The sequence below is a fragment of the Pieris rapae genome, chromosome 4, assembly GCF_905147795.1.
Source record: "Pieris rapae chromosome 4, ilPieRapa1.1, whole genome shotgun sequence".
NCBI classification, from domain to species: Eukaryota; Metazoa; Arthropoda; class Insecta; order Lepidoptera; family Pieridae; genus Pieris; species Pieris rapae.
The window spans coordinates 8397883-8419477 of record NC_059512.1 but is presented as its reverse complement, the minus strand read 5'-3'; the positions used below and the strand labels follow the sequence as shown (position 1 = coordinate 8419477).

The 21595-nt window shown below is 32.7% G+C and overlaps 1 protein-coding gene across 1 annotated transcript in view; it reads left to right on the top strand.

Moving 5' to 3' along the window:
* Positions 1–20585, top strand: part of LOC111003064 — a 102742-nt gene extending 82157 nt beyond the window's left edge. The window contains exons 4-11 of the mRNA XM_022273424.2: positions 10725–12558; positions 12632–14662; positions 14766–15043; positions 15340–15546; positions 16143–16432; positions 17296–17407; positions 18272–18535; positions 19398–20585. Of these exons, the coding sequence (XP_022129116.2) occupies positions 10725–12558; positions 12632–14662; positions 14766–15043; positions 15340–15546; positions 16143–16432; positions 17296–17407; positions 18272–18535; positions 19398–19529 (5148 nt within the window). The 3' untranslated portion in view covers positions 19530–20585. The remainder of the gene's footprint in view (positions 1–10724; positions 12559–12631; positions 14663–14765; positions 15044–15339; positions 15547–16142; positions 16433–17295; positions 17408–18271; positions 18536–19397) is intronic.
* Positions 20586–21595: the final 1010 nt, after the last annotated feature.

The following is a 21595-nucleotide window of genomic DNA, read 5'->3' as shown; positions in this document are numbered from 1 at the left end:
AACAAAAAACTATTCTACGAAAGATATAACCACAGATGGAATACATATTAATGGAAAAATCAATTAAAAAATGTATATACATTTAACAGTGTGAACGTTTGTTCGAGAGGGTGTGTATCATGCACTTAATTTAGTAATATGGATGGAATTTATACTCCCATTGAATTTTGTTTTCGAAAGTTTAAAGGCAGGTCAATGCATAAATAGTGGACATACAATGACTGGGCTGTGCCATACAAAATTGAGTTTTTATTAGACAATCAACGTATTAATGGGATTACGACAAATCAATACTACATTGATAGACTAATACTCTCACTCTCGGTGGCATTATATCGCTAATTTAGAAAGTTCTAATGAATACAATACAGCTACTTGCGTGTGAAAGGATCCCTTTGAAGTTCGATTTTGGAAAGTTTGCTTGTAATAGTAATCTAGAACTTCACGTAATTACTTTAGTATTAGTAATTTATGCTACGATTATGATTCTAAGCCAAGAAGTTTATGAAGTGCATTAAAAATATACTAACAATGGCTAACATTTAAATTTCTGTATTTCGTGATTCTTTACAACAACGTTGAACTTTTCGGTCTAATGCCAGTTACCTCAATATTTTCTTCTACGTACAGGCGAAATAAGTACGAACATATAGAGAGCAAGCCCATTGATTTGAAAGTTGGAGATCGAACCTAGCTCAGGGAAGATGTTCGCATCTTCATAGGACAAAGATCTGAATTGCTGAATTTTGTTTATTTTGAGTCCAGCTTCATATACTATACTATAAGCAAAGTACAAACCAATTTGTATTAAGGTCTGGTTAGGCCGTTCTAATATCACTATGTGAAACAATATCCAAAGAGCTGGCAGCTACCTCGGACAAAGACTTAGTCTACTCAAAGGGGAAGCTGCCAGTATCTTCGGAACCTTGCCTAAAGGGACTCCTTTTAATTTCTAGAAATTATAAATATTTTTTAAGGTAAGGTTTTAGTTTTAATTTCTATTATTGTATTCGTTTTTTTTTTCTTTTATATCAGAATAATATCAGATATGTGACACTTCCAACATTAAAAAAGGTAACAGTTCCTGATAATTTAGGTACTAGAGTTTTAGGAATACGGGCCTAAGACTGTTTTTCAGTTTTGTATGTATTAAGTAGTAAAGGATATTTGTAGGCGATCCACTAACTAGATTGTTCTGGCAATACAACCTTATGCTTATCATAGTAATCATCACATTATATATCCGCGGAGCTCAAGGGCCTAAAAAGTAATACCAACTTAATATGTTACCTACTGTATGTATGTAACGATAACTGATGATTAATAGCTTTGATATCGCGTGTTTCAAGAAAATTGCTATAAGAAATTAACGCCATTTAATTTTATGAATAAAACCCATAATTCGAGCTTGATAAAGATTTTATGTACGTTTTGAGGTCATCGTTCCTCGTTCATTTAGCTTTTTAATTTCTCGTTCATTTAATATTTTACTTAATACCTACGTATATTTTTAATGTTACCATGTTTTTGTACTTACGCATAATTGTTTAAAAGGCACTGTTTATTATTAAATTAAATTAAATTTATATTACTCGATAATTTAAAATAAAGTTTATTTAAATATAAAAAAAAAAATTCTTCATAATTATAGAAATATGTCGGTTTCTTGTGTGTGCGCGTGCATAGTAAAAAAATACTCTCATCATACATCCATAACGCGCCAAAAGAAGTATAACTACAAAAAAGGTATACACTTACATACTTTACGTAAATTCATATGGATATGAATTTTGTTCACCGGTTATTGTGGGGTCCTTTGTCGGAACCGATAATTACGTGGCCTATACCCCTGAGGTTCATCTTTTGACAACCCTTGGTCGAGCGTATAATTTTGGCTGGCAATAAATTTATGCGTCGGATAGAATTAGCTTGAACACTTTTAATACTAATTTAAAAATTATTGTCATGCTAAGGGTCTGTTTCACAATGTATGGATAAAGTAAAGCAATACATAAATTATTTGGAAGATAAAAGTTCCGAATAAGAAACTTCGCGTTTCATGACGAATATCTGTCAGTCGTGAAACGCAACAATAGTGTTTATCCTACCAATAAATAGCTTATTTGGAACTTATCCGGACATTGTGAAAGAAACCCTAAATGTGTTAGTAAAAATCCAAATTGGCACAGAATGAAATGAAACTAAACTTTAAAACAATATGTTTTGTTATGTGAAGCATTTTACCAACGTATTCAGCATTTAGATGAATCTTAATCTAATCACTTACATCATACATTACATGTATCTTACTTTATTATATTTTATTAAATGTTTCTCCACATTGTCGTATTGGCATAGGCTGTAAAGATAATTTGTTTATTTCTGAAATAAATAAATATACTTCACCATTCAAAAATGCTCCTTATTTTTTAAGGGAAATTTGGGAGCGAGTCTGTGGAGCAAGTATATTTACAAACAGTTTAAATAAACACCTAAAGGGACGTCAATAGCTAAAAATTAACTCTTCGACTATTTCATGCCTGATTAAAATTTGAATGATACAGGAGAACTTCTATTTGTACTGAACAAATACTTCCGCCATGTTTACTATTATGATACTTTATTATAAGTTTTCCAGTTAAAATCGAGAGATGTTGACTTATTCATTTAACTAATTTGTAAATTTTTGTTTCAGGTATGTAATGTGGAATCCTCACAATGCGTATGTATTATTAATATTTTCAAACATTTTTACAATACAGAAAACTAATATGTGTATTATATTAACGATATGTTTTTATCAGATGAATACAAATTAATTTTGAAAAAAACATCTGATACAAATTGAATTGGAATCCGTTCCAATGAAAAAAAATTATATCACTGAGTAATAAAGTCATCTATTTAAATTTATTTAGAAAGGTTTTACCATTAAATATAACGCTACGATCGAATTAACGCTAATGTAACCACGGCAGCTAGTGCTATCTAAATGGAATATCAACCAAATTTTATTGAAAACCTGAGCTTTGGCGAAAGTATCGTAGGGTAAAAAGCACTCGAACGTTACGACGCTCTTTCACATAAAAATAGACCGATTTTACACGTCGGAAGATCTCATACGGGATTTTTATATGAGGACGTAAAAGTTCAATAAAAATTTAATGGCGGACTACGAATCGCATCTCCTTAATACGGCTATCTTAGGTGACCTTATGTTTTATAATGTTGCTCGGATTTATATAATTGACGACTTAAAATAAATAAATCAGTGGCGCTACAACCTCTATAGATCATGGTCTGAGATTTCTGAATCTGTTTCATGATCATTTTTAAATCTATTAGGCAAGTAGGTGATCAGCCTCCAGTGCCTACACGTCGTCGACTTTTTGGGTCTAAGACATGTCAGTTTCCTCACGATGTTTTCCTTCACCGTTCGAGCAAATGTTAAATACGCACAGAGAAAGAAAGTGCATTGGTGCACAGCCGGGGATCGAACCTACGACCTCAGGTATGAGAGTCGCACGCTGAAGCCTCTAGGCCAATACTGCTCTTAAACTTACGTTCACGACTTACTGAAAAACCAATCATTTACCGACGACTAGCAGCGACACTCGTCCAAAACAAGCAGAAATGCTTATATACATTCTTCAAATTATTTAGTTTACGTGCGATAATATGGCTGCATCTGGACAAGACGCGGTTCAGAAAACTGACGGCCAACCTCCAGTAATGGAGAGGCACTTGAAGAAGAAGAAGCGATAATATTAATATATAATAACAATTAACAAAAGTATATAGGCGAGTGAATTCAGTTACTTCGATAACCAAGGAAGTATCAGTTAGAGAATTCAGGATCGAGTTATAGTAATCTTCGAACATGGATCTACAGAGTAAAGGAAATAGTAACGCCAGTTTCAAGCTGTGATTACCAGTTGAGCTACCAGTGGGTCGTGAGGACCTGACCAAATGATCAGATACTGTTAAGTTAAAGGCGTATATTGAATACAAAAGAAACCAATCCAGCAATTCCCTGGACAATCGTTGTCCTTGGTAAACCCTTGTCTAACTAGAGCCCATAGGCAAACTACGCAGTTTAAATAAAAAGTTTTGCGACCTAAATATATGTGCCGTGTATTATCCATTCAATTTTATCGTAAACAATGGAAAAAAGTCTACGTTTGCTAACCATAATTTTCAATGAAAATCGCGTATTTGCCTCTATTCAAAAAATATAAAGCCTGAATTATACACGAATGCGCGCAATTCTGTGTTGAAAGCATGAATATAAAAAAAACATTTAGAACATATTATGCAGCCTCGATGCAAATGCGATTGTTGTAATTCATTATAAACAGAATGGTTTTATTAATTGTTAATTATCCGAAGATAACATTTTTATTTGGAAAAGCTTAAGAATTTTGCCAAACATTAAAATTGTTAATTGTATGTTATAGAAGGTTTAAGATAGCACTTTCAATAACAGAGATATAGAATAGAGACTAATCTCTCTTAGTTTTGACTGAAATGATTATAAAAGAAATGAAAATATGCATGAAATATACATACGTAAGCAATCGATTATAATTTTTAATTTTACCAATTGATAAAATATAATACTTAAGTATTCGGTATTTGGTCGAATAATATGCAGATATTCGGTATACAGCCGAATATAATAAAAGCAGCCGAATAGGCCGAATACCGAATAATAACCGAATATTCGGTGCAAGTCTTACCAAAATTAAAAACTAAATTCTAATTACACCTTTTTGACTAAGCACGTATATCCCTTTGCGAGCGTAAACACAACTTGTCAGTAAGTACTATAGTTACGTGCTCATTATAATTACACTTAACTATTAAAAATGCAATCGTTTTAATACTTAAATCCCCAGTAAATTTTCCCCACATTAATTCTATTGAACGCGAATCCTGAATAAACAGCTCGATAAAAATCATGGACTCAGTGAAGTGTGTTACGTTATAGGAATGCGTTCAGATAGAAACGTTCATATATTGACTAGGCATTCCCCTTGTTCTGTCTGGTTCTTTAATAATCCTCCACTGCGTTAATGGACTAGACTGGTATCCTGATATGTCTCTCGAATAGTATGAAAACAAAATCAAACTATAGATATATACCGTATTATTTCTCGTGATGCGAATGAGCATGTGTTGTTGGTAGGTTCGTAGGTTTGAGAGTTATGGACAGAGCATTTGTGCATTATGCTATGTTGACCACAACTCGCAGACATGAGCTACTGACAAAACAGTCGTGCATGCATGCAAAATTCGATGTGTGATTTTTTGTGAGCATTCTAATTTCAAATCAAAATAAATATTTGGGACAAAAAAGTAATGCACTATAATAATAATATAATTTTATTTAAGTATTTCATACTCCGATACAACATATTTTACATAAACAAACGGACATTAGTACTGATCCTAGTATGATTAATATTAGATAATTTAATATTAATATTGTTCGAAGTAAATTATATTAATAAACGTTAGGGTAACAATGTTACCTTAATTCTTGCCTTCGCGGTTATGCTTACTCAAGTGTAAATTCATTACTTCCCTTTTTTTGGCATAAAAGCTTTTCTAAATATATTTCAGAAAATAATATGATTAGTCTGAAACGAAAACACTTTACTTCAATAATATTATTTAATGGATATAAATATTTTTATTAGATTAGATAAAGAGCAGTGTTGACCTAGGGAATCCCCTACGCACAATCGAGCGAGTGACTCTAATCCCTAAGGTAGAACCCTGGCTACCCTGACTTTTCTTACTATGTCTGCATTTAACATTCGCTTGGTGAAGGGTTAGAACAAGAAACAGATACTGAAATCTGAACTATATTATTATTACTATATATATTATACTATTTTTTAATTTATATTTATATAGTAATAAACAAATTAAAAACATAAAATAATAAGTGATGCAAAACACACCTCTAATCGATTATTGATTGATATGATTATTCGACACAAAAATATTTTACTTTGAACCAAATGGGCAGTGGAACACTGTAATACATACGATGAAGTATCGCGTTTACACACTCGTCCTTACCTGCTCACTACAGATGAATGTAAATGCTGTATTAAGTTAAATCAAGCTGTTAATATTGTATACTAAGGATGCAACCAATTTCAATAATTTAAAAAAGGATGTACAAACTTGTATTGAAGATGTGTTTGATCTGTCAGAAATTTTTGTTGTAAGACTCATTGAATTCTTCTTATTTTAGTGTATCTCTATTACTGGAGGTTAGCTGTCAGTCTGTTGAAGCGTGTCCTGTGTTGTGCCATGTTCAGCAACTATTCCGCTATCGCCATACCTGTCCACTCCATATCATTGTGAACCCATGATTTTTCCTTCTACCAACACGGCGTTTACCCTGGTTTTAACCCCTTTAAAATCCATTGAAGGTAGGTTATTATAGGTAGCCGTCATGGCGCAACACGTGACCCTGATAGGAAAATTTCCGTTCTTAAATGTTCTGCATAAGTTTCAAACTTCTCACTTAGTTGAATTAGAAGCAGTTTAAACTTAGATAACCCGAGGGCAATTGAAGAAATATTTTTTGATATGATAATGATACGTCTTGCATGGAGGCTGTATTTAAATAACATTATTTTGTGTCTAAGCATAGATAACAGAGACAATAACTACGTTAGCATTCGGTTATACATCCGGATATAATGTTATAAATGGAAATACAGAAAATTTTCAAAGAAAAATTCGATTCCAAAACGAATACGATGCGAAAACCATTAGTTGATGAAAAAAGAATTTTCCAGTGAACCGCAGCTTTTGGTTCTACGTATGATTCGATTAAATGAATATAACACGTTTCTTTTAACATACTTACCAAACGCATACAATATTTTCGTTGACAACAATATTCCGTGTTGTTTTAAACTGTATATTTTAATCTCTTTACACCTTAATAATTACCATTTTTGATATAACATTGTTTAATTATTGTACCTTCGTTATCTATACCAATTGAAATTGCGTGGTAAGATACTTAATGCGTATTATTTAAATTAAAAAAAACTGCGAAATATAAAAAAAACACATCAATGTAAACCGCTTATTAATTCGGATTGAAATTTAATATTTAAACTATATATAGTACTACCTCCAATTAGCATTACAGTATCTACAAATAGATTTAGTTATGGTAATAAGAGATAAGAGAAAATCAGAAAAGAAATCGCTGCGTGAATTTGATCCAAACTGCGAACAGCAACCCGTTTGTTACACTTTCGTAAATATGTTACTGTAACACAATATTGTGTGACAATTGAAAGTAATGTAGGGAAATATGTAATATGATTTAGGTAGTGTTTCAGAATTTTATCCTTGTGACAAATATTTTCGTCGTAGTTTCGTTCTCGTTGTCAATGAATTACATTTGAGTTGGATTTCGTTGTTGCTATGGGGTGTTGTTCAATGTAAATTACAAATTATAAACAACATAAATTTTCAAATGTACTTATTTGTTGTAGTAAATTAATATAGTACCTATAACTAAAGTTATACCCAACCAAGTTTACGAGATATGTTGTCAACAACATTATTTGTGAAAAGTTTGAAGTTGGATAACGGCATACTTATCGAGTTTCTAGAAGTAAAAACCGATATTTTCTCTGGATGAAGTTTCCGACGCTTGCATCTTGAAGGCTTCAAGTTTTTCACATATAACATTTTTATTTCTTGTATAATCAACATCTTGAATATTCCTACTTTGAAAATATTAAAGTTAGTATACACATATATATATACATAATATATCCAAAAAGGTTCACACTTTCAATTGAGTAATACCCGATTCGGCTGGATTTGTGATAATTTGTTTGTCATGTACGTTCGTTCGTTTGCATGTGAACATTATCATCAATAGCTTTTTTTATTATTAAAGTAAAAATGCGCTTACGCAGGCCGCGCTATGGATGTCGAGCATGACGTGGGGACTTGGGGCTGGGTCGACTGAAATCCCTCAGCTATTCAGAGGGGTAGACCCCACACGCCGTGTAGATGGGTCCTCGGGGTTCGCCAGGCATTCTACCCAAGGAGAATTCTACCCAAAGGATCATCATCAATAGCTGTACAGCCTCTTATGAGCTTTAGCGAAATATTTTATTTACATCTTAGAAGTATCTTTCGCCATCGCAATCTATTTTATGCTTCTTGCGTCTACAACAAATACCTATTGTTTCGAGGTTCTTGACAACTCCATCCCTCCAACACAGCCTGGTTGCCGGGTTTTTTTGGCTTTTTTTGGGATATTACCCTATATTGAGACGGGACCCCGGTAGTCATAATAGATAGAATCGATCTACTTTATTTATTAAATCGCTGCGGTATATATATCTACAGTCTGTAAGCGTGTCAGCAATGTTTATCAACTTTTCTGATTATTTTGTCTTTGTTTTTATAAAAATACAGACTGACACATCTTATGAGTTTGAGTCATCAACTTACCTAATAAGCATTATTTTTAAAATTAAATTTATAAATAAAAACGGGTACCCAAAAACTACAAAGGGGTTTAATTAAATCTCAAAAAACTCACTAGTAATGAATATTTAATTCGACTAATACAAAAGCAATAAAAAATTTGAGGAAAAAAACTTGAAGTTTAATATGTTTTTAAACAGATGCAGATGTTTTCCTAATTTCTATCCAGAAAAGTGAGAAAACATTATTTGTAAATTGATGCTTGTTCATGAATTAAATGCTTAGAGTTATGTTACCTCAGTAACTCAATACTAATGACGGTCTCTTAGCATCTAGGTAAGGCCAGTATAATAATACTTCAGTATCAGATAACTGACCGCATTTAAATCCTTGCTAAATAGTATTCCGTACAGTTTAATTGATTTTTTTTTACCTGAAGATGATCTATTTACTTAATTAATTATCGGTTCATTAAAATATAGTATTATTAATTTCACCACTGCATTTTCGCAGATATTTTTTATAACCTTTCAAACATTAGATTATGGCATTTAAAGCTTAGAGATTGAGTGAACTGAGTTCTAATAAGTGACTTTGATTACCAGCAAGTATCTCAGAGTCCTGTATTATCCGGTTAAATCCATTGTTGTAGTTAATTGAAAACCGCAGAATATCTGCAATACTAAAAGCCTTGCCGTTGTTCACGTTAACTAGGGTCAGGCTCTATTTACTTCTTGGTGCCTAGAAGGTTAAAGTTTAATGTTATAATTGAACGACTTAAGACGAGCTTTGTTTTCATCAGAATACAAAAGGGGCTTATTAAATTAGGTATTAATTATTTAGCAGCTTAAGCGTGCGATCTTTGAGGTCGTAGGTTTGATACCTGGTTGTGCATCAAGGTAATTTCTATGTGCGTATTTAACATTCGCTCTAACGGTTCATTCGCTCATAACAAAGTAAGGAGACCGCCTTAGACCCAAAAGTCGACGGTGTGTCAAGCACAGGTGATGCCTGCACCTGCTTACCTAATAGATACAGAAATCTGAGGCCCTGACCTAGAAAGGTATCTAGGTACCTATAAGGTAGGTACCTAGATAGGTGTAGGCGCCACTAAATTATTTTATTTAAATATATTTACACTTGAATGCAGACAATAAAATTATATACATAAAACACATAGTGATTTTACATTGTGTTATGTCCGTATTTATTTTACTTAGTTATTAAACGATTTATAAAGATACGCTAACAGGTCACGTCTCCTCTCCAATGTAAAAAAGTCTTGTGAAAATTTAGAAAAGGAATTTTGTTGTTAGCTACTAAGTCACCGAAATCTGCGGCGATAGTTGAGTGAATATTTTTTAGTTAAGAAACGAAAATGACATAATTGTGTGTGTCTATGCATGCTTATAATAAATTTAAACAAAAGCTTTATTCAGCAAAGTTCACAATAACACCTGTCATGTTACACATTCGAATTTTGAAGCTTTACACCTTTTCACGTGTCAGAGGCAGCTTATTGTTCAGTCACAGTTCTCATTTCAAAACGAAACTTCCGTATTGCAATCCAGAGGTTTCGATTCAGATTCGACTTAAATCCCAGCAGGGATTGTTCGATTCCAATCACGAGTCCGGATTGTCTGGCACGTGCTTTGTCCAAGCAGATCCCGGAGGACAATACGCCACGGTCACTTTCATTAGGCCACTCTCTGAATAGTTAGCTAAGTTTATTCCGAATTTCAAAAACTTAATTTTTTTTAGAAGCTAAACTTTTTTATGTTCGGACTTGTAATATTCACACAATGTTTAATCATTAATCTATTACGGTAATTTATGAAAACTTAAGTAATGATAGTAAATATGCGTATGACCAATGTTTTCCAAAAATAACTTGCTTAAAGCCTGACATGAGAGTACCTTGTTAGGAACAAATACAGAACAACGGAAACGCTTTGTAAATTTGGAGGCTTTGATAATCGTCGTCAATGAAGGTTTGTTTTGAAAACTGCCGATTCAGTTTCAGGTTTTAATTGGTATATCCTTGTTTGAATAACAAATGAAACGTTAAGTGAATGAGAACAAACGAAGGTTATTTTCTCTCGTTTATGTGGTTTACTGTGGATTTAACTCTAAATATCGCTCTGAAAGCTGGCTTGAATATATTATATATAAATATCTTTAACAAGAAAGTGACAATTTTATTTATTAAATATAAATAATATATTTATTGTTTTCAGGTTTACGACACGGCAGAAAGTACGCGTCCGAAGAAATGGTCTTCAAAATTGAAACTAAATACATCAGGGAGCAGCAAATCTTCAGAGAAATCACCAGATAGTCCATATTTATATGGAACTATTAGTGGACCAGGGGGTTCAGCTTTATCTAAATCGATGAAGTATGCGGAAACCTGGTTGTACGGGTCTGTTAGGACCCAGACTCCGCCTTTACGGCCGAGCGTATTTACATCTTACCCAGAAAGTTCAGGACCTGTCTTGATCAGTACTCCTCAGAAGCCGACACCACATAACTACGCAGTCATACTATGTTCCTGTCCTGAATACCTTAATGGTACAAAGAAAACCAGCTCAACCAAAGTCAGTATTTGTAAGAAATGTAAAGGATCTCGTTTACCTTTAACAATAACTGACAGCCCACGGTTGCTTGTTGGCGGAACGGTGAGAGGACCACAAGTGAATCGTGATGCTGGTTTATTAAGAGCAGGCACTGTTCGTGTTCAGGGCAGTAAGTCTAGACCTAGCATCCTCAAATCTAATGGAGATCCCGATCCATATGATTTAATGCGTCGAAGTAGATTAGCACCTCCGCATGAAACACGAATCGGAAGTCAATTTTCAACATCACGATCTCGAGCAAAAAGTATAAGTCCATGTCGAATTAAAAATAAAAAACCAAGTCCCGAAGGTTTGATTAAAAATAGAAGTAAATCTGTTAGTCGCGTAAATGAGGTCTGGGTTGATGAAGACATTAACGTGACAGACACAAAGAAATCTATTTTATCGTGTGATATAAATCCGTACGATTTAATGAAAATATCAAAATCAAACTCGGAAGTTGAATTTGATGATGATTTTAATGGACCCTTTCAAGATTCAAACAAAAACGGTGGCCATCGATTAAATAAAGTTTCACCAGATAAAAATGTAAAAAATATAAGTGGACAAAGAATAAGAGTTTCGAATGACTCTAAAACAAACATTGTTGATGAATTATCTGTCTATGATCCTGTTAACTTTGATCTCAAAAATTATGACTTTAAATCAACAGATATGTCTTCAGCTTTAAGTTTACCAAGTATTAAAAATGAAAGCAGTAAATTAGGCACACTAAGTAAAGCTAGTAGTAAGAGAATAATTAATACCACCTCAAATCGTACAAAACAGAAAAGTGTTTCACCGAAACGACCTCCTAGAAAACTCAGAAATACAAAAATTGAGGATGATAGCGAGAGTGACAATCAAAGAATCCCAGAAAGAAACTACAAGAAGGCCTCAATGGAACATTTACGTAACGTGAAAAATAAAAATCACAAACCAGATGCCATAAAATCAATTCTCAAAAAACCTAAAACAAACTCAACAGAATCAACCACTAAAGTTGAAGTAACGGATAATTCGGTTGATCGAAAAAGTATGAATCATTCGCATTTTTATCTACCTAAACCGAAGGACACTAAAAATATATCTACTTCGCAAAATATTTTACACAGAAAACGGGTTCAATTTCAAGTGGATAGTAATGAAACCAAAGTAATTTTTACCGCTGAACTTAATCTTCACGATGATATAATAAAAGAAATGCCTGAAAATCTTAAAGTAGAAAGCAGTGACGACAGCATTGCGGAAGGTGATATAGTTAGTAAGAGTTTACAACAAACAAAACACAAACCGTTGACTGAACTTAATTTACAACAATCTGCAGTGATCAACCTAGAAAAGGAAGAATCGTCACTTGATGCTTCTACAATGTCTACTTGTGACATAAAGGCGGCGCTCATTCAATCTACTGAAGATAAAATTAATTCAGTACAGGAAAACATTGACATTGAAGGTAATTATAATGAAAAATATGGCATATTTTCATTTAATATTTTCTTTAATTTATAATTTTTTTAAATTTACAGATAACGACGTGCCAAAAGTACCAACACTACGACGTTCTGAATCTGAGAGATTAACATCAACTATAAGTATAACTCCACCAAAATTTTTAGACACTATGGCTTTAAGATCCAAATCTAAACACTGTCATACAAGCCAAGTATTTTTGGAATCTTTTACTGAAAATGATGTTAATTTACAACAGAATGCAGATTCTGTTAGTAATATTACAGCTACACTAACATCTAAGGATGATAATGATATTGAAAATCTAAGTGATAGTAGTGAAATAACACGTAAAGTTTTGAAAAATTTACGTAACGGAATAACTGAGTTACCAGAGCCCCCACCGAGATTAAAATCGCGTTCTAAAAGACAGAATTATGTTAAAACCCGTTTTGTTCGTAATGATTCTATAAGTTCCACTAGTGATGAGTGGTCAGATTCAAATGATAACGAACAAAAGACTGTTTTAAAAGTGAAACAGTTCGAATCAGAAGATACTCAGGAAAGTTCAAAGGAATCTACTAGAATCCTTAAATTTATAGATAACGAGCCTAGAAAGACGTCTATACAGATAAATGGGAATGAGTGTTATTCCACAATGAATGTCAGTAACGATACTCCAATTTATTTATCTTCGGTTGTCGTAAATGATGGGTCCAGTACTTCGTGTAATACATATCAGACAGGAACAACCGTTACTATAAGCGTTGGGTCTCCACAAAATGATGGTAAAAAATCTAAAAGTCAAGTTTATATTGGAGCTGTGTTTCCTGGAGAGAATAAAAATGATGAATTCAATAATACTTATGAAGAGTACTGTAATGAAAATAATTCAGCAAGTGTCAATTCTAGTATTTCTTCAATACTTAATGATCCAGTAGAAGCTGTGAAACGCAATCTTATTCCACACGTCTGTGGGAAAAAAGATAACAGTTTACGTCTATCTGATTGTGACACTAAAAAGACTTCAGAAGGTAGAAATCTGGTTGCTAAGTTATTTGACGATCCGTTTTTTGCACATCTGGCAGATGGCTTAGACTCTGATTTAGTCAAGAAGTTAATAGAAAATTCATTAATTAAATTGCAAGAAACGAAACATCAGGAAGGAGTTAATAATAGCAAGGTTACCATAGAAAAGTTAATTGAAAGTTCTCTTATAAGTATGAAAGAGGAAATGAATAAATCTTGTATTATATCTGACGGAGAATGTAAAAATGAAAATGTTACTAACAATATCGGGAATACTGTGTATTTTCAAAATGAAAATAATATCTGCTCAGCTCCCTATGAAAGTATGGAGTATGAAAGCGGGGTAGCTGGAGTTTTTTCAGACTTGGAACCAATGTCGGATTGTTATAATGCATCTGCAAGTGAACTATCAACAGAAGACGATACTAATTCAACAAGATCCAAATTTTATCAAATGTTGGTAGATGCAGCGATTTGTGATATTGAAACAGCTAATAACACTGATGATGATCATCATTACGAATCGATCCGTCTGAATAGTGATCCAATATACGAAGAAATAGGAGATATGCCACCTCCCCTACCAGTAAATCCACCGCCAAATTCACTTATAATCACTGATGAAGAAAAAAGGAGTGGTTCCCGTTCAATATTTGAAGGTGCATCAAAATATGATATCTTATCATATTTGGTTGATGCTAAAGAAAGAGGTATTGATGATGAAGAAACATATATAACTAACTATGGTAATACTTCAGAACTTCATAGCAATAGAAAAAGCGATACAAAACCCAATGGAGTTGAAAGGAATACCAGTCAAGTATCGAATGCATCTGATTCAAGTGAAGATAATTCATTAATCATTACAAACGATAATGCTGAAAAAACTTTACTTTGTAAAAAATCATCGACAGAAATTGAAAGAAATGATTCAGGCGTAGGTTCAGAGACAAGTAAATCATCAAGGAGCAGACTTCAAGGAAAAATTTCTCCCAGAAATTCAATAAGTGATAAAGATACTCCAATACACTTATGTGAAGATTGTGATACTGCAGTTGAGACACAAGTTACAGAGCAAGGTAATAATTAATTTAAATAAATATATAAATAAGCATTTCTATGGCTTTGTATACAACAAGGTACTTTTATTGATTAACGTATATTGGATATATTTATTTACAGGTTCAATATATGCACCCCTGGTATGCCGTAAATGTGCCAAAAAGAGAGCGGAGAGAAAAGAAATAATAACAGAAATAGTTGAAACTGAGGAAAAATACGGACGAGATCTTCAAATAATTCTAGAGGAGTTCTACAAACCCATGCTTGTGGCAGGCTTACTTACCCAAGAACAATTAAGCGCTATTTTCTTAAACGTAGAGGAACTTATTGATAACAATCAGGTTTTGTCGGAAAAATTAAGAGATGGTCTAGAAATTGCCGTGGAACAAGGAGATGAGGCACGTAAACGGATATATATTACAATAGTGTTTTGTATTCATGTATGCATAGGCTATGTATATAATAAACTATACATATATTTTTCAGTCCTCTCACAATTATATATTCAAAATTCTATAGAGTAGAAACGAATAGCACATTATATATGTTCAACGCCTTTTTAAGACTTTAATTAAACCCTTCATTTATATGAAAAAGTATACGGAATGAAATATTTGCGTATATATTATCAGAGATTTCAATTATAATCTATTGTGCTGTAATACCCGGTACTTATTTTATTGGTTATTTATAGGATTTACTGACCGTGAATGTTGGAAAAATTCTCCTGGAATGTTCCGGAATGTTGACAGCATTCCAATCCTATTGTGTGAAGCAAGCCGGTGCCGCCTTGCTTTTGGCTGGTCTTGAGAAGGAGAAAGAACTTCTGAGGATATTCTTACGCGTTTCACAAATGGAAAATACGGTGTTGAGGCGTATGAATCTAAATTCTTTTCTCATGGTTTGTATTTAAAAGTAATATAGTCTAAGTACTCTAAGTTCTTCCATAACATATTTACATCTAAATATATCGTGCTTCGGACGGCGACATTCATTTGTTATAATTTATAATAGTAAGTAATATGGTTACTCAGATACAATGTAATTTTCTAGTTTTATATTATTGTAAATTGGTCCAGTGCAACAGCAGCAGTGTTGGCTTAACGGTTTCAGCGTGCGACTCTCATACCAGAGGTCGTAGGTTCAATCCCCGGCTGTGCACCAATGGATTTTCATTCTATATGCACATTTAACGTTTGCTCGAACGGTGAAGGAAAACATCGTGAGGAAACCGACATGTCTTAGACCTAAAACGACGTGCGTCAGGCACTGGAGGCTGATCACCAATTTGCCTATAAGATTAAAAAATTATCATGAAACAGATTCAGAAATCTGAGGCCAAGACCTAAAGAAGTTTTAGTAGATTTTAAGATCAGATATGGAAGATCATATAAATACGAATATTTATAAAATATTTGTACGCATCATACATCTAAGCCGAATTTAATTTCTGACTCAACCACAAAATTAAGAAAATCATAAACACTACTACTACAGGTACCCGTTCAACGCGTGACAAAATATCCGCTCCTTCTCTCTCGTTTACATCGTGCAACTGCCTCTTGTGCCTGCGAAAGAGATGATGTCAAGAATGCGCAGCGCTGCGTTGAGTCTAGACTTGAAGAAATCAACGCAGCGGCTGCAGCGGCCGCGGCTGCTGCAAGAGACGTTCCTCTCTGGAGAAGGCTGGCCGCCGCTCGACGAACAGCACATGACCTTCACGTAGCTGATATAAGACTGAGGAAGATGGCGGTTGACGTGCTTGACTGGAATCATGATGATGCCAGGTTAGTTTTGATCTGTGGTAATTGTGGAGGTTAACCTCTTAAGCATTAAAGATTAAAACACCTTTTCTTAAAATGAGTTATTTTTGTAGACCTTTTTCTAAAAAAATAGGATCGGCTTTTTACAAAATTTACCTTTTTATTACCTTTAATAACATCACATTTTTAATAGGTCTTAGTCAAAATAAAAATATCTAGCCAAAAAAGTTTATCGTAAAGAAGCGATATTTATAAAATAAAAGATAACGTTTGGAAAATTTTAAGAGATATACTAAAATGGATGGAGTAACAAATTGCTCTATTACGAGAATCATTGCTCTTATACGCCCAAGTTTAAGATACGAGTTTTATCGCTTACCACACTGAAAATCCGAATTATCACCCTCGAAGTATTCCATTGTGTTTTATTTGTGCGTTAATATTTGTCTTTTTTCAACTTGAGGGCTCTTTTGAGAAGATTTTATTTCTATAATCGGACCAATGTCAAAGTATGTCACAGGGTTTATAACGTAAAAACGTTAAATGAGTCCAAAACCTTTCTTTAATAACATATTTATAATGCATATGCTATATATATAATCACGAGCTTAATACTTAATTTAACGTGGTTACCTTCATTTAAAAATGTGTAATATACTGTGACGATATTATTTATTTGTAATATCGAGAAAAAAAACATTAGTAATAAAATACATTCAAAGATAATGCACTATTCCAAACTAAAAAAAAATTGCATATCTACCTATACCTAAAATGACATATGATCCGAAGATTGTATAACGTGTTTGTGTAGAAAGCACTACACATAACTCGCCTGTTTCTAGACGTATGCACAGCGGGAATTATTGATGTATTTCAATGTACAGATTCGCTATGGAGGGCAAGCTGCTGTTCACTCAACCGAACGACAACAACTGGCGTAAAGGACGCACTATCAAATTGATGCCGATAAATGCTCTTTTGGTAACTAATGGAAAGGTGAGACTATATATAATTTAAGGTGTTTTTATATAAGTGAACGACTTGTCCTCTAAACATTGACAACGTGTGTCAGTCATAAAGGCTGAGGTAAGAGAACCTAGAGATTGTATCGCCACTTACGTCACGCGATTTTAATTATTGAATGAATGCTGGTAAAATATTTATGTTTTTTTTATTATCATATTAGAAAAATATTTGGAAATTGTTTTTGAGTTACGTAACCTTACTAAAGTGGGGTTTAACAAAGTCCGATAACAAGCATTGGTATAAAATACACAACAAATATTTATGTAATATATTACAACTAGGGAAACTGTAAAGACTTAAATAAAATAAATAGTCTTATTTTCGAATGCATGTATTGCATATTCCACATCAAATTTAGACACAAAAACTACTTATATTATATTGATAATGATCTCTTATTTATAATATAAATGCAAATATTTTCATGTTATTCCATTTTCTCCATTATTATATTAGGAACACAAGAGATGTATCTAGTTACAATATCAGATAAAACTCATTAAATCGCTCATCAACAAACTCTAATGAACACTTTAACCTGTTAGTATACTTGCTAGATATATAATATGTTCGAAACAATAATTTGAAGTACATATATGAAAATATATATAAAACAAAACATAGGTATGTTGTTTGTTACAAAGCTTAATCTAAGGGCTGACAGGACGCTACATTTTTACTTAATAACTAATAAAAAAGTAGCAGTTGGGTCAGTTAGAATAATAACAACGTATGTTGTATGTTCATGGATGCCTGAAGCTCATTTTAAGTTAATACTTATATGTACATTAAGAAAACTACCTCCATCCTAACATATTATTATATATCTTTCAGCCAACGAACTCGCACAAAACGAACGAAATACGTGAGACGAGAGAAGCAAGGGATCGGGAGGCTCGCGAGAAAGAAGGGGAGGCTTTATTCGCTAGAAGTGGCGTTAGAGAAGCTGTTCTACTCCTCGTTAGGGAAAAGGCTGGAAGATACACTTTACAGAGGGAGCCACTCTTCCTCGACCGTTGCGTTGTGGCTGCCGATCACGAGCCTGAACACTTCTTCGAAGTTCACGAGATAACCACTAAAGATTCTTATATTTTTAAGGTAAGTTGTTGACTGGAAATCTCAAAACTTCACTATCGGGAGAAATCATGTTAATATTGATAAATTTATGTTCAGAAGGATTTAGTTTATTAAACGCATGAAATAGGTCAAATGTTAATATCCTTAAATTATTATTCATTTTTTTGTTAGTTAGGGACATTAGGAAAGGTAACAAAACACTATCGTTTCTTACAACTTCATTGGTTTGAAAGCTTAAGGACCGCAATATACCGGTACAATTTGTGGAAAATAGAAACCACAAGCATGATCTAAACGACTTCAAGCTGATATGTCAAGCTGAAAGCCTATATCCGGTATACCTATAAATCGAAGGCCATAAGTCGATTCGAATGCAAGTTACCTCAGCGTAGAAAAGCAAACTCACTCGCTATACATTTGGTACGAACCATTGCACTCTATTTACGGGAGAATGCGTTTGTTTAGTACTGGAATTTTTGTTATCGAATATAGTTGGATTTGTAGTGAATTTTTTTGTTTTGAAAAAATTCTACGGTTGATGTTGGTTTTAGCATTTGCAAGTGATTTTACAACTAAACCTGGTTATGTATTATATATATTTATGTTATCCTCTGTTATAGAAATTATATATTTTTGTACTATTTCAGTAAGGGTAAAAGTAGTTCTTTGTTATTAACAGTTTAAACAAGACGACTTTTGCCTTCGTAGCCAATTCTAGTTAAGGATTCAATTTTCCAATATCAAGTCAATCGAATTCCAAGAGAGGTCTACTTTATGATAATATCTATTACCTTCGTTTTACACAACGTTTGTAAGGAGCTGCAACCATTACACCATCTCATGAAGATGTTTGAAAATCTGATTTAATATTTCTGAATTTCAGGCGGATGAGAATACACGCACTCGGACTTGGTACCGTCAATTGCAGTATCACGCACAAGGCGCAGGCGCATGGAGAAAACGTCGCAACGCCCTTGCCAATATTATGATTAACCCTATGTTGACTAGAAATTAATAATAAATTTCATCGCGAGTGTTTGTGTGTTTGATATAACACTTTGCCTAAATGTTATTAATACAATGTGTTAAGCAAAAAATTATAGAATCACAAGCTAAAAACTTCTGCCTATAAGTTCATAATCACTTACAATCCGATGAAAATGGGATTTATTTCAGTTACGCATGCTTAAAGTGACAGTTTGAGAAGCGAAACTGGTCTTAAGTTGTTACAATATATTATCTAAGATCACAATAGTTTTGAATAGCGATTGAACTTTACAAAACTTTATTTTACAGACCACAATAAGTTCAAATATATTTGAAACGAAATCAGAAATTGGTTTTTTAATTGGATATTTATTTCGATGTGAGCGAATACTTGGAGATCGGTTCAGATCGAATAAGTTTTAGTAAAGTTTAATCTTCATTCACAAGAATACAGCATTTGTACCAAACAAAGTTTCATTCATTGGATGCATTTATCGAGTGCAAAGTAGAGATCTTTCTGTTTCTTTTTCAAATGCGAGAATTCTTTGAAACTACATAAATTGTTGTATTCTTCAATACGTAATATTTATATTTAATAAGTTAATTCCTATATTTTAAGGTAATTTTTGCCACTATTTTAGCGTAAAATAAAACCAAAATTTAGTATTGAATATCTTCTGTTGTACATAAACGTAATACCTTCTCTTTCAGCGTTGAATAGAGTTAAAAATATTTAAAACGTTTGTGTAATTCAAAAGAAAAAGTAATGTATGATTAACTATAAAATTTAAATATTAAAATGATAGCTGTGATATCCCGACGTTAATGAAAAAAAGCTACTTTGCAAAACTTATTTGAATAAAAATAGCTGTTATAAATAACTGTTATTTTGTAACTTGTTATGATATCGAAATAGCTTCCTGACTAGTCTTAAGATGTAAATTAATATTATCATTTAAATTCAATCATTTGTATTTATTGTATGTATCTTATGTAAGTTAAAGTAGAAATCAGCTGTCGCCTTTCATGTTATTGTTTATATTTAGTTGAGGAAAAATGGAAATAAATAAATTAATAAGAAAAATCTTTTGTCATTACAAAACCTAACCTTTATGATGTTTTTATACACACTTTAACATTGGAAAAAAATATAATAGAATAATAAAGAATAATTGAATTACACTGGAAGAAATTAAAGTCGTTTTAAACAAACAATTTCATATTAAATTACATACATCCTTTTTTTTGTTGACGTAAATAAAAGCCGTCAATGCTACTTCTTATAATATGAGGAAATATTAATTTACTACTTACTTAGGGTTTCCTTTTAAGATAGATACAAAATTGGCGATAAGCTATCGCTTATTAATTTCCTTTTTTGGGTATTTTAATATAAGGTTTTTAATTGAAAACAGAACCGTGATAATTTTTATCCCGAATTGATCTATAAAACATTTACTTTAACTGTAAACTGTGCGATTCTTAATCAGAGTTCTTGCGTTCAAATCCCGGCTGTGTACTAAATTTTACCCCCACGTACCAAAAGCGGCATGTCTCAGCGGTAAAATGTACGTATATATAATTGGATTAACTATCTATAAATACCGAAATATTGTCAATAAAATTGACGTAGAAATCTAAAGCAAAAACTCATAAATAAAAGCCTGCGTACCTCTAGGAGTATATACATGTTATGAAACTGTGAAATAACAGATAATAACGAATAAATCACACAACGCGATTGCCCATCACTAGTTTTAAAATCAAATTAATTCCAGGATGAATATCAAACGTTAAAAGCGTTCTTAAAAATACTAGAGCTCTTAAGAATATTCAATGAAGTGACTACAGTTTCAATTTAAAATTCAAGTATGCTGCATTAACTTCTCTCAAGTAAACACATTGAGGAAAATCTTGCGTTTTCAACTTGCAGGTAAATAAAACGCTATCATTTATATTGTCTCGACGTTCATTTGTTTGTTGTCTGCAAGATTGTGATTGTATTGGAAATTATAAAAAAATACCATTTTGTCAAAACAATTAGATGAACCGACGTGTTAAATAATAATAAAACTTTATTCATGAGACATTTGG